The sequence below is a fragment of the Periplaneta americana genome, chromosome 16 (assembly GCF_040183065.1).
Source record: "Periplaneta americana isolate PAMFEO1 chromosome 16, P.americana_PAMFEO1_priV1, whole genome shotgun sequence".
Lineage (NCBI taxonomy): Eukaryota > Metazoa > Arthropoda > Insecta > Blattodea > Blattidae > Periplaneta > Periplaneta americana.
The window spans coordinates 152,370,780-152,385,779 of record NC_091132.1 but is presented as its reverse complement, the minus strand read 5'-3'; the positions used below and the strand labels follow the sequence as shown (position 1 = coordinate 152,385,779).

At 40.1% G+C, this 15,000-nt stretch overlaps 1 protein-coding gene across 1 annotated transcript in view; it reads right to left on the bottom strand.

Moving 5' to 3' along the window:
• LOC138691356 (uncharacterized) overlaps positions 1 to 14,762 on the bottom strand; it is a 38,061-nt gene extending 23,299 nt beyond the window's left edge. The window contains exons 1-2 of the mRNA XM_069813259.1: positions 14,563 to 14,762; positions 952 to 1,049 (exon numbers count right to left, since the gene is read on the bottom strand). Of these exons, the coding sequence (XP_069669360.1) occupies positions 952 to 1,044 (93 nt within the window). The 5' untranslated portion in view covers positions 1,045 to 1,049; positions 14,563 to 14,762. The remainder of the gene's footprint in view (positions 1 to 951; positions 1,050 to 14,562) is intronic.
• Positions 14,763 to 15,000: the final 238 nt, after the last annotated feature.

The following is a 15,000-nucleotide window of genomic DNA, read 5'->3' as shown; positions in this document are numbered from 1 at the left end:
TGAAAGCAGATTACCGGCAGCTTTTTCACCTTAGTTTTTACTTTGACAATTTCTTCACAAGTCTCAAATTTTTGTCATTTCTTACTGAACACAAATGGAGGAACAGGAACCATTAGAGAAAAACCCATGTGGAAGTGTGAAGTTAAAGAATGATGCTAAGCAAATGAAAAAGCGCAATCGTGGTGCAATATCTTTCGCTGTGACACATGATGATGCTGTTGTTCGATGGCATGATAATAATATTGTCACTCTTGCTTCGAACTGTCACAATGTAACTCCAATTTTGAAAGCAGATCGAGTCAGTGTTATTGCAGGGAAACGAAGCAAAATTCAAGTGGATTGCCCTTCGGTTATTGAATAGTATATCAAATACAAGTGAGGAGTAGATACATTTGACGAAAATGTTCATTCTTTGAAAGTGAGCTTTCAAGGAACAAAATGGTGGTACCCACTTTTTGCATTTGGTCTCCATGCAGCCTGTCATAATGCGTGGTTAGTATCAAGAAGAGATGCAATACAAAAAGACTTGACGTATTGTGAATTCCGGTGAAATATCGTGCAAGTATGTTGTGGTCTCTATGGAAAAGATCCATACAGACATCCAGCCAGCGATTCAGTCTCATCCACTGAATAAAATATGATATTGCAGTCATTAACTGTGTCAATAAGATTTATTGCCCAATGTCACTTACAGGTGACACCCCTACAATCCGTTTGTAAATATGATTGTCCATGAATTCTCAATAAACAAGACCTCTATAGGTTATAATTAACATTATTTAGTCATTTATAAACAATTTTTAAATCTGTAATGAGTTTGGGCTAAGACGGGTAAAGTGGCTTGGGTATAATATACACCACATCCAAGGTTACGGGTTAATTTCGTTATCGTATGTTACATTGTTACACGTATCACATACAGATATTATATAGTAATGACTTTCAATTTACCTCTGATAAAGGCTTCTTCTCTTCTACATTCGTGTTATCACTCATTTGTACAGCCAATGGGTCGATCTCGGGTTCCATTTTGATCACATCCATTACAACTGAAAGAGATGATCAAGAATGTGACATTCGTTTGTAGAGTGTGAGCTGTTGAAGAAAGTTTATTAAGAGCAGGCAAGAACGAGAGTAACGAATTCTTGGATCCTGTACGTTATTCTTATGTCTCGTCATTTATTTAGTTTTATATTTTGGGGTAAAGTCTGCCAGTGATAATCATAAGCGCACGTCTTCTCCTTTTTATAATAAAAGCGTACACTGAAATCTATCAGAAGCGCACTCGTAAACAAGACGAAAATTCACATTGAAATCAATCTGAAGCTCATATTTGCCTTTCCATATCACCAGTCTTAGGACAGGCTGCGTAATATATCACAGATGCGGTTAAAAATGTTAGATGTACAGCCCAGTTACTTTATGGTGACAGCTCGTCACCAGTCTTAGGACAGGCTGCGTAATATATCACAGATGCGGTTAAAAATGTTAGATGTACAGCCCAGTTACTTTATGGTGACAGCTCGTCGACGCGAGAGAGGAGAAGGTTCGACTGTGGGAGGTAGACCGATCCGAGACGGAGGGAGCGTTTTCTGAATGGAGGGAGGGAAATACAGTCATATTAGAAATGATCTCACGTTGCTCTCTCGCACGTTGCAGCGTCTGCATAATTTTGATCTCCTGTCACTGTGTTCACTTCATACTCCGGAGCAATAGTAACTAATAAACACTAAAGAAGTAAACATGGAAATAAAATGAGCAGCAGTTGGGAACAATAATTAACACTATAGAAGTAAACTAACATGGGAATACAATGAGCAGCAGTTCGGAACAATAGTCACTAATAAACACTAAAGTAGTAAACTAATGGAAATACAATTAGCAGGAGTTCGGAACAATAATAAACACTAAAGAAGTAAACTAATGTGGAAATACAATGAGCAGCAGTTCGAAACAATAGTCACTAATAAACACTAGAGTAATAAACTAATGGAAATACAATGAGCAGGAGTTCGGAACAATAATAAACACTAAAGAAGTAAACTAGTGTGGAAATACAATGAGCAGCAGTGCGGAACAATAATCACTAATAAACACTAAAGTAGTAAACTAATGAAATACAATGAGCAGGAGTTCGGAACAATAATAAACACTAAAGAAGTAAACTAGTGTGGAAATACAATGAGCAGCAGTTCGGAACAATAATCACTAATAAACACTAAAGTGGTAAACTAATGGAAATACAATGAGCAGGAGTTCGGAACAATAATAAACACTTAAGAAGTAAACTAACATGGAAATACAATGAGCAGCAGTTCGGAACAATAGTCACTAATAAACACTAAACTAGTAAACTAATGGAAATACAATGAGCAGGAGTTCGGAACAATAATAAACACTAAAGAAGTAAACTAGTGTGGTAATACAATGAGCAGCAGTGCGGAACAAGAGTTACTAATAAACACTAATGTGGAAATACAATGAGCAGCAATCGAATCACTATATTTAATTTTTATAGTTAATCACCAGACATCGGATTCTAGGGCAAATGCCTGTTTTGTTTCTTTAGGAGAAAAGTAAAAATAATTATTAATATTTGTGTTTCATGGAAATTGAAAGGTATTCAAAGAGTTTTATAGTGCCCTAAAATGCCCTAAAACGGTTATTAGAACCTAATTTATTAATATTCGCCTAAAAATGCCTAACTTACTGTAAAGTTTCGCATTTTACTCTTACTTTTTATAATTTATACATGCATTCACTGCGAAATTTAAGGCATTTAAAAAGTGGAAAGTTTGCTTCACACCGGCCATGAAACCATTGATAAAGGAAACAAAATGTTTTGAATCTCACGACACTCGCAATAGATTTCACCGAATTTAACATGTTTGGAGGCATAAATGCCGACAAAGAACCAACCTTAGTTTTGAAGCAGGCAACAATCACAACATGTGCTGCTACCGATTCAGAGATATACTATACTATAAAAATGACTGTTTTCGGTCTGAAACCGATTAGATGTACTCCTCTTCAGAGTGTCATAAAATCACAATTTTTGGAGAAAGAGTGTTTTTGAAATATTTATGAAAAGTCGTAAAACTGCGAATTAGTAGGGTAAACCGTTACAAAATATTTAAAAGAATGGCCCTCCTAGTGTTAACACTACCAGGAAATGCAACAATAAGTGAACTTTGTATTTTTGTCCAATTGAATCTCAATAACAACGGTTCAACAACAGTTGCTCTTTCCCTCACCTTATTTGTGTTGAGAAGTTTTGAGCGGTAGGACGTTTTCCTGTGAAGTTTAACGCGATAATGCCGAAAAATATAAGTGCAAAATCTACATTGATCCGGCAATGGCTAACAGAATATTCAGAATTCACTTATGATGAAAAAATAATATTCTGCAAGATTTGTAGCAAACAGGTATGTAACAATAGTTGAAATATATAAATTCTACCGGTCGAGATGGGTTCCTCCAAGTGGTGACCGGGGGGTGCAATGGTGGCTCTCGTGCTTTTCTTTTCGGCCATTTTTCGTCATATCACCATCCACTCCTCTTCGTTCTCTCTTCTTTTTCATCACTATTTCTCTCTGCCGGCCGCCATTGCATGCGGAACGCCCACCACATCATCACAGCCATTTTCGCCTCTCCATCCCCGCTGTTTTTGTTCTTGCCACGTCCGCCACCTTGACGGGATTTGTTAACAATGCCTGATGAGGCTTTATTCTTCTTCCCCTTCTAATTCTTATATCTATTATTAGGTTAAGTTTCTTAGGTTTATAACTCCCGTCTCACCAGCGGGGATCTTTCCTATCTCCGTGGTCCTGTCCCACGGTTTCGAGCGCGACTTCCAACTTGTGTGACCCGACAGGGCGCCCAGCAACGAAGCAATAGTGGACCCTTCATACTGCCCCTATATGCAAGTCTAGGTGCGGAGCCCGGACCAGTAGTCATGTACACTCACGTAGAACCCCAATGGGGGTCCGGAGCGACTTAAACGTCCCGGTGACCGACTCTGCTCGCCGAGGCGGATATATCGCTCCGACGTGTTACCGCTGACGTATGGGTGTCGCAGTGTAATCAACCACAAGTCCCCTGAAGCTGCGTGCGGTCTCGGATTGCTCCGGCTTTGGGAGGGTCGGTCGGAGTTAGCCGCAGTAGTCTGGCACTTGTATTCGGTGTAGAGTGGGGAGCCACGGGCGGTTATTCCCGTGGTAGGGGCATAAAACTGCGACACGCCTCTGGTGTAAGACTTGCCATTAGGTGTGTAATGACCAGTTTGAAGGGTAACTTGCGTGAAGTGGGTTGCTTGGGATCGGGCTGTGGGGGAGTCCCCACGGCCGGCACAGACCGCGAAGAATTTTTTAGGTGTCTTTTTCTTTCGCCCCCCCGGTGGCAGGCTAACGCCGACAGTTCCGTAGGGGGGGGGCCAGTTCAAAATGGCCTCTTCGCGCTCCTCTTCTCCTCCCTCAGAAAAAAATAATAAAAAACAGAAGACAGGAATTGATACGACTGGTGGTCAAATTTTGACGAAAATTGCTATGGACTTGGATCCTGAGAAAGTAACTGTCAAAGTGCCGCCTCCGAAGTTTATCAGTATCACCTTGGACGGAACAGAAAATACAATGAAAAACATTATCCATTCTACGTCAGACGCGCACTCGACGGACTCGTTGGGAAGGTAAATAAATGCAACTCGCCTACGCAACGGTAGTCTCCTCGTCGAGACGGTATCTCCAAAACAGAGTGAGACGCTGTTGAAAGCGAAGTTGCTAGGGTCTTACCCTATTAAAGTCGAACGGCACTCCTCGCTGAACACCACGCGGGGAGTAGTGCATACGGATTCTCTGGACGGTATGTCTGATGAAGAGATCCAACTAGAACTGGCGGAACAGTCTGTGTCCAAGGCTTACCGTTTATTACGTAAGCGGGACGGACAGACTATTCCGCTGAGCACTGTCTTTTTGACTTTCGAAAAGCCTGTCCTACCAGAGTACATCCTTGTCGGGTACGAGCGTGTCCCAGTTCGTGCGTATGTGCCGAACCCAATGCGGTGCTTTAGGTGCCAACGGTTCGGACATACGCAAAAACGTTGCACAAACAACATCGTATGTGCAAGGTGCGGCGGTTCTGACCATGGGGAATCCCCGTGTGCCAGCGCCGAGCACTGTGTGAATTGTGCTGGGGACCACGCCTCCAATTCTAAAAATTGCCCGAAGTATATGGTAGAGAAGGATATCGAAGAACTGAGAGTCCGAGAAAATATTACGTTTTTCGAGGCGCGTAAGCGTATTTTAGATCAACAGAAAAAGGCGACGGAAAAGTCCTATGCAGCAGTTTTGCAAAAGGCAACACAAGCAATAGATGTATTTACGCAAACGCCACCTCTTGTTAGTATACCTGGGAAGCGTATTGAAAGCGCAACCCAGACGTATGTAGACGTTGCCACTCAGACTGCTGAATCAGACGACTCGTGTGGCCTTGACATAAGGCCTTATATTCCAAAAAAGATTATTACCGTGGCGACAGAGAAAGACTCTACGCCTGGTAGATCGCCGCGACGTCGCGCTCCCTGTTCTGGTGACGGGTCGAGATCACGGTCTCGATCAAGATCACGATCGGGCGTGCGGCGATCTGCGAGCGAATCCCCACGGTCGAAGACCAAGCAGTCTCAGTCAACGGCACGAAATCCTAGAAAAGATAAGAAGAGAAAATCACCCGTCAAGCCACCATGATAATTTAGATCTACATAATGACTGATATCATACAATGGAATGTGAACGGTGTACGCAGCAGATATGCAGAACTACAGCAATTGATCTATCGTGAGAACCCTGCTATTTTATGTCTTCAGGAGACACACCTCCGACCTGAACATTCCCTGAAAATCTCGGGATACAATGTTTACCGGTATGACCATCTTGCCGGTATTCGTACTAACGGAGGTTGTGCCCTCCTTCTCCGCCAGAATATCTTTTCCTCAGTTCTAAACATTAACAGTCCTCATCAATGCATAGCTGCCAGAGTAACCTTACCTGCCATACAGTTTTCAATAGTCTCCGTTTATATGCCCCCAGATACACCCTTTACAGTACTTGAAATTCAACATATTCTTTCACAGGTACCTGCACCATATCTCTTGGTGGGGGATTTCTATGCATCCCACCACTCTTGGGGCTCAAATTCCGATGACGACAGAGGAAATAAAATAGCAGAGGTATCTACCCGTCTAAATCTTATTACCCTGAATTCAGGGGAAGCAACACACCTTTCCTTGGCTTCTGGTACATACTCCATGATAGATATCTCCATTTGTAGCCCAGTTTTGTCCACGCATTTCGAATGGTCTGTGATTCACGACCTACATGGTAGTGACCACTACCCCATCCGAATGCGTATGTCCGCTTTACGTCCGGCGGAATCTCGATCTCCAAACTGGGTTATTAAAAAGGCAAATTGGGTCGGATTTTCGGAGTCCATATCATTCGATGATAACGGACATGAAAGTGTGGACTCCGTAGTAGACCATTTCTCAAATATGGTTATCAAGTCAGCGGAATTATCTATCCCCCGGTCGTCCTGCAGGCCAAAACGCTTCTCTGTCCCCTGGTGGTCGGATGCCTGCAGAGATGCAATCCGAGACCGCCGATGTGCCTTACGCCAATTTGAGCGCCATCCGACTCAAGAAAATTTTGTCCAGTTTAAACGTCTTCGAGCAAAAGCTCGTCGCACTGTATGCGATGCTAAGAAGACGTCCTGGACAAACTACGTCAATTCAATGAAAAGGAATGTCCCATCTAACATCGTATGGGACAAAGTCCGTCGAATAATGGGGAAACGTAGTTCTATAATTCCGGGAATAATAAGCAATGGATTAACGACCACCAGTCCCACAGAAATTGCAGAAATATTCGCTACCTCGTTCGCACAGATTAGCAGCTCAAATAATTATGACCCGGAATTTCTGAAAATCAAAGATGCTGCGGAAAAACGAAACCTCAATTTTATATCAGATAATACAGAGTACCACAATGCACCGTTCACATCCGAGGAGCTGGAGGCGGCACTAGGCACATCCCCTGACACCTCCCCTGGTCCTGATAACATCCATAACCGAATGCTTCGCCATCTTGCGCCTGCTGGAAAATCCTTTCTTCTGGCAATGTATAACAGAATCTGGACTGAGGGAGTGTTCCCATCTGCTTGGCGTTCCGCCATTGTAATCCCCGTCCAGAAACCAGGAAAGGATCCTTCTTTGTCTGGAAGCTACAGACCAATTTCTCTCACCAGCTGCGTATGCAAGGTTATGGAAAGAATAATAAGCAAACGCCTGATGTGGGTACTCGAATCGGAAAACCGATTATCTAACATCCAATGTGGTTTTCGTAAGCACAGATCCGCCGTAGACCATCTTGTTCGGCTAGACACCGCCATTAGAGATGCTTTCCTCAAGAAGGAATATCTTGTGGCGGTCTTCTTAGATCTAGAAAAGGCTTACGATACCACATGGCGGTATGGCATTCTGCAAACTCTGCATGACTGGGGACTTCGTGGTAGTCTACCAACGTTTATTGCGAAGTTCATGGCAGAGCGGTATTTCCGAGTTCGAGTAGGCACCACACTTTCTAACGAACACCTCCAAGAAAACGGCGTTCCGCAGGGTTCTGTATTAAGCGTTCTTCTTTTCTGCATTGCGATCAATGGAATTGCCCACTGTGTGGGTAACCGAGTATCTTCTCTGTTGTACGTTGATGACTTCAGTTTATATTACAGCTCCCGATATCTTCCGTCCATCGGTCGACATTTGCAGCTGGTCATCAACGTACTATCAGAATGGGCTGTTCGCAATGGCTTTAAATTCTCCACTCAGAAGACGCAGTGTGTCCACTTTTACAACCAACGTGGACTACATCCACATCCCGAATTTCGTCTGAATGGAGTGGAATTGCAATATACAGACACTGCGAGATTCTTGGGCCTTAACTTTGATTATAAGTTAACGTGGGAGGCGCATATACGTGATTTGAGAAGGCGTTGCGAGAAATCCTTAAACATCTTAAGCCTTTTGTCAGGGGTCCGATGGGGTGCAGACCGTACAGTGCTTTTACGCCTTTACCGAGCTCTTATTCGATCAAAGCTGGATTATGGGTGTTTTATTTATGGCTCAGCAAATAACTCTAAATTACGTCTTTTAAATACTGTACATCACCGTGGGATACGACTCGCTACAAGGGCCTTCCGAACCAGTCGGATAGCGAGCCTGTATTGTGAAACAGGAGAACCATCACTGTATCGGCGACGTCATATTTTGTTGTGCTCAATTGCTGTTAAGCTCCGCTCGCAGCCTGAGCACAACTCTTACGACTCTTTCCATCATTCGTCTCTTTACGGCCGATACAGTGAAAATCCACGGAGACCTCGTCCAGCAGGTGTGCGGTTTCGTGAACTGCTCTCTGAGCTGGATATACATCTACCATCAGTCCGCACACTGGAGTATATCACCACTCCACCGTGGATTATGCGACGTGCCATGTTTGATGTAAGTCTGAGCCGATGTTTTAAGAATTTTACACCAGCTTTTGTTTATAGACTTCGTTTTAGTGAACTTTTATCCCGATATTCAAATTATTCATTAATTTTTACTGACGGATCCCGGATAAATGATTGTGTTGGTTGTTCCTTCGTTACAAATGGAGAGATATTTAAATACAGACTAAGCCAATATACTAGTGTTTTTACTGCTGAACTCTATGCGTTTTACAGAGTTTTATTGTTTTTAATTAGGCAACCTCGGGGCAGATTCCTTATCTGTTCCGACTCTTTAAGTGCCATCCAGTCCTTGGAGTCTTTTAATTGTGATGATCCGCTTCTCTTAAGAACTCAGCAGCTGCTCCATACTCTCCTTTGCTCTGATTATGAGATTGGAGTAGTGTGGATTCCTGGCCATGTAGGGATTGCAGGAAATGAGGCCGCGGATGCTGCAGCCAGGGCTGGCGCACTGGATGGCTCTCTGGTATATTGGCGCGAGAGGTGGCAGGACATTCGAAACTACTTGAAATATAAAATTTGGTGGCAATGGGAAGGAGAATGGTCTGCACAAGAGGGAAACAGATTACGAAATATAAAGAATACTGTTAGAGTTTGGGATTCGTCTACAAGAGCGTCGCGACACGAGGAGGTTTTACTCACCCGGTTGAGGATTGGCCATTGTCATCTGACACACGGCCATCTCCTACGTGGCGAACCTCAGCCGGAGTGCGATATGTGCCATGTTCCACTTACGGTGGAACACTTTTTATTGCGTTGCAGGAAATATGACCATGTACGGAGGCAATATGGAATTCGGCCGACATTACGTGACGCTCTTGGAAATGATTTTAATTGTGCAAATGCAGTTCTGAGATTTTTATCAAATACAGGTTTGGATAAGGTGATTTAGTTTTTTATTGATCCGTTTTACTCATCCTCCGGACCCTTTACATCCGGAGGTTAAATTTGTTGTTTTATATTTGATTTTACATTGTTGACATTTCGGACTTTATACATCCGAATATTTTATAAAATTTTATGGTTTTAAAATACGATTGACAAGTTATCCTCGGTGGCCTTAGTTTTATTGTTTTATTTGTTCGTCTTGAATACCACCTAGTGTGGTAGAATTGCTCACTTTTATGATTCAGTAGAAATCACCTTATGTATACTGCATTTGTGTGCCTCGTTTTATCGTGACAACGCTTTTTAGTTCTTTTAGCACTCTGATTATTATATTATTTATGTATTTGTTACATTAAGAATTTTAGATAAGGGCGCAAATAGCCATAGTAGCTGACGCGCCCTTCTTAAACCCTACTACTACTACTATTAAATTTGTGCAGCTCTGTTTATAAATATGATATAGTATTCTTTTTTAATGTTTAAACATGCTTTTTTGTGCGTATTTTAGTGTATAACTAAAAATTTCAGTGAAAGAAATAAGTATGATACCTTGATGTGCCTAAAATGCCTATTTTCATTAAAATAGAGCCTAATTTTACAAATTTTGAGCTTATTTTAGGCGCCTAAAAGTGAAATTTTTAGTGCCTAAAAATCCGATGTCTATTAATTACTAATTAACAATGAAATATACTCATGCGGAAATACCGATAATGTTCATCAGTGCTTCACTGTTACCTTTCCCATTATTATTATCATCATCATCATCATCATCCATATAAATGATGGGGCGTCCTTCTTCTCTGTACTTCTTTATTTTCCTCAAATACTGCAAACTTTTGGCCTTAATGCTGTGATGCTCCTTCAAAATTTGGCGATTATTTTGTGTTTTTTTTCCAATGAAATCCTAATTTCAAAATAACTTTCCACAAAGTCGAGATACCTCCCTGAAAATCGATAGTCTTTCAATTTCAATAATATATTATTTTTTTAAGTGTGGGCCGCTATTTCTGTGAAATATAGAACTCGAACTATGATTTGCCTTATGACAGCTTCATTAAAGTTGTCCTCATTTGATTTTGGCGCCGATTATCAATGTCTTTAGTCTCCCTTATTATTTGGCTAACACAGCTCTCAGACACAGCGGTAAACTTTGCTACAAGTTTTCCAACATTTGTTACGTTTTTTCTTCCGACGCTATCTTCATAAAGCGCTACACGTTGCTCACGACTTCTCGCGACTACGAATGCAACACCTGACCTTTCAGTTTGCTTCTAACAGGCAGAATTTTCACAATCAGAAAATACCAATGAATCTAGACAATGAATACTACATACTAAACAATACAAAACAGAAGCACTACAACTATTTAAGTAACTAAATGAAATGTACGTAACAAACACACTAAATTGTAATACACAAGACAGTGGTGGTAGTGTAGTACATCCTTAGCGCGACTGTACGCCCACACTAACGCTCCCGAGATGTGACCGCTAACGCCGCCAGGGGAAGACTAAAATGAACACCCCTTCGAACAAACAGTGAACTCGCCCAAACCACTGCGTTGCCAGGCCAGAGCTGTCACCATAAAGTAACTGCCCTATACATATGTACATATCATTGGTATGCGTATGTAAATGTTCAGAGCTGGATCTAACGTGATACGTACAAATGTTCTGAGCTGAATATATACGTTAAAAGTACAAATGTCCTGAGCTGGATATATACGTTAAAAGTAAAAAATGTTCTAAGCTGGATATATAGGCCTACGTTAAAAGTACAAATGTTTGAAGCTGAATCTATACGTTAAAAGTACAAATGTTCTGAGCTGGATATAGAGGCCTACGTTAAAAGTACAACTGTTCTGAGCTGGATATACTCGTATACGTTAAAAGTACAAATGTTCAGAGCTGGATATACAGGCCTACGTTAAAAGTACAAATGTTCTGAGCTGGATATATACGTTACAAGTACATATGTTCTGAGCTGAATATATACGTTAAAAGTACAAATGTTCTGAGCTGGATATATACGTTAAAAGTACAAATATTCTGAGCTAGATATATAGGTGAAAAGTTGCAGGCATTATTTAAAATATATTTTCTTAAGGAAATCTTGATGTATTTGAACTTCGTTAAACAAGGTGTATTTTATTCTACTTATACGTATTTCTTCTTTCACTATTACTAATTTTGTGCACATTTCACCATGGACTCTTTGCAGTGAGTCTATTATCAAATGAATTCATGGCTTTGATGCACAGAAATTTATTTTAAAATGACTGTTTATAGTACGTGGTAAAAGACATGGTGTGTCTGTCCATAATTTGTGCGGAAATACAGCATCCTTTTCTAAGTTAATGATCTTCCAATAAGAGTCTCACACTTTTAAAATGAAATAAATTCTATAAATGAAAGAGGTTTATTTATTTAATTATTATTATTTTGAAGCACACTTAATGCCATTACGTAAGGAAGAGAACGTCAATTAAATGGCCGCCGCGACTTCGTTGGTTGCGCATATAGGGGTCTTATAATTTTCAGTAACAGAAACACATAAACAGGGCTCAATTTCACGAATAAAGCAAGTGATATTGCTCCTTAGGTCATTAACTGTTTTTGGCTTGTTGGCATAAACTCATTATTTAACATAATCCCATAAGTAATCCAACGGCGTTAAATCACATGATCTTGAGAGCCAGTTAACATCACCACTACGCGAAATGATTAAGCCTCTGAACTTTTCACTCAAAAGGTCGATTGTTTCCTGAGCAGTATGACACGTGGCGCCATCTTGCTGAACGTTTCTAAGAACCATACCTTCCGGTTGAGGCAAAAAATTATTCCTTATCATAGCCCGGTATCTTATACACACCATACACTTCACGGAATGCTTGGCGAGCGATGACTTTTTTATTAATAAATTTTAATGATTTCTACGCATTGTGGAATGGTGTAACGTTCCATGATCATTTGTCAAAAACAACTGTAACCACGGGAAAAATATTACTGCTATAGCTTCATAAACACGGCTACTGTTATATGTTCTTATTGGAAGATCCTTTATTTACTTAGATTGTAATCGGCAGAACTCGTGGTGTGATCAATTGGGGCGTTTCACATTATTCCAGAAAATGCATCTTCGTTTCAAGACATTAATTCAGGAAATGTGTCTTCAATTGAAGGTATTAAGCCCAAAAAATTGCTTCATCAATTTACTGTTTATAAGTGAGATAGCCCCAAATCAGAAAATTCCCTATGCCAGTTTTGGGTAAGTTGAAATCAGTGACATAATGAAGTTGTCTCTTATCACAGGAATATGTGGAATTAAAATCTTCAGTTAAAAGTACGCTTCTAATAAATTTAAAATGTGCGCTTTTGAAATATTGCAAAATGGTCAGATGTGCCCTTATGATAATTATATACCCAAGTCTACAATCCCTAACGACTTGTGTCGTTATCGCATATAACAATTTACTTTGTATAAACTAGACTTAGATCTTAGTTCAGTGTCAAAGTCGAGGATTTATTGAGGTGATAGTTATCCCTTGCACAAAAGATTAGGTTAGATTATCTTGACATAATCCCCAGTTCAGTAACAATGTTACAGGGTTTGTTGAGGCGATAGTTATTCCTTGCATAAACGAGTAAGTTAGCTTGGTTTGGCTATGTCTCTAGTTCAGTGATAAGTTTAGAAATATTGTTAAGGCGACAGCTATCCCTTGTAAAAGTACAAATGTGTAGGTTAGCTTTGATTGGCTTAGTCATCATACGAATACCCAAATAAGATAATACCCCGATAGACAGTTTCCCCTCTTCCTTCATTCTTCATTCAAGATTGCGGAGAAATTACTTGACATCGTTTCACTTTGTCCTGAAAACATAAGCAGCGACAAGAAATCCCATTCATTTTATTTATTTCGCTATAACTGGCAAACTTTCGTGTCCATGTCGCTACAATCTGTCCTGAAAATATTGGCACATACACGCACGCACACACACAAATATTAAAAAGGTACCGTCATTTCCCATAACTATGCTCCTGGAACACAACTATGGTCCACGATACAACTATTTAAAGAACACTGTAGAAGTAACATAGACAGTTTGTAGATAGCTGCAGTGACTTGACTTCAAACTACAGTAGGGCTACAGCAACAATATAGATAAACGAGGTACTACGTTATGGAGTACAAAATTTGAATGGCTCATAGTTGTGTTCCAGGATCATAGTTATGGAAAATGACTACTGAATATTACTCGTACCTTCTTTAATTTTTATTATACAAAAAAAAGTTTTATACAAAAATTGTTGAAGAAAAACCATACGAAATGATGCTGATATTCGAAAAAAGTTAGTTACTCAGACATACAGGGTGTAACATTAACTTTTTTTTGTTTAATGGCACCAAAAAAGGTTCCAGTCTATCACGAAAGTAGTCCATTGTAGATATGAGCTGGAACAGGCCAGTCATTATAACTGAGAAAAACAATGGACTGTTTCCTTGATAGATTGGGACCTTGTTTGGCTATGAATGGTTCTCATTTTGAGCATCTGTTGTGAAGTTTGGTTAGTGGTAGAGTTTTGTCTAGTTTTATAGCCTATTAGACATGATTTTACAACATGAAATGGGTGAATGGGTAAAATTTCTACACAATGATACGTGAAATGAAATGGAGATTCGGAATATGTAAATTTTGACACAGAGTGCCATTAAAGAAAAACAAAGTTTACTGTCACACCCTGTATGCCTTATAACTAACTTTTTTCGAACACTGGTCTCATATTGCATGGTTTATCTCCAATATCTTTTGTATAAAACTTTTTTTGTAAAATTAAAATTTAAGAAGTTATGAGTAAAATTCCATACTTTTCGAACAATCTGTATGTATGTATATATGTATGTATGTATGTATGTATGTATGTATGTATGTATGTATGTATGTATGTATGTGCGTGCGTTTGTATATACGTATGTATATATGCATGTACGTACGTACGTACAAAGGATAAATATTAGTAAAAGTTAAGAGGTTTATTAAGAGTGATTATTAGTGAAAGGTTATGTTTGCTTGCTTTGTCCGTAGCCTATGTTTGTTTATTCATAAGAGAGCGTAGGTTACGTACCTTGAAGATGCAATTTTTTAATAGAGGACTGTATCGCCAGCTGTGTGTCTATTGTGAGGCGTGGCTTGTTGTAGTCCTGATAGTATCGGTAATTGGTTCTGTCAGGTGTTTCTGACTGGATATAGAGCCCGTATATCGTGGATGAAGACCGAATAAGACCGGGGAACTGAAGGCGTGTTTTATTTTTTTTTCGTAACAGATTCAGATACATGACATCATAGGTTCTTGCTCCCCTTTTCTTTTATTACAGATATTTTCATGTGGGACCAAGTGGATTCTATGGACTGTGTGTGCTGGAGCTGTAAAATGTGTTCAGAGTAATAATATATTGAATTAATATACACTACTGTTTATGAAAAGTGGAACACCCAGAAAGAATGGACCGAACGACTCCAAACTCGGGAGATGTGTAGAACAATGTACCATCAATAACTGATT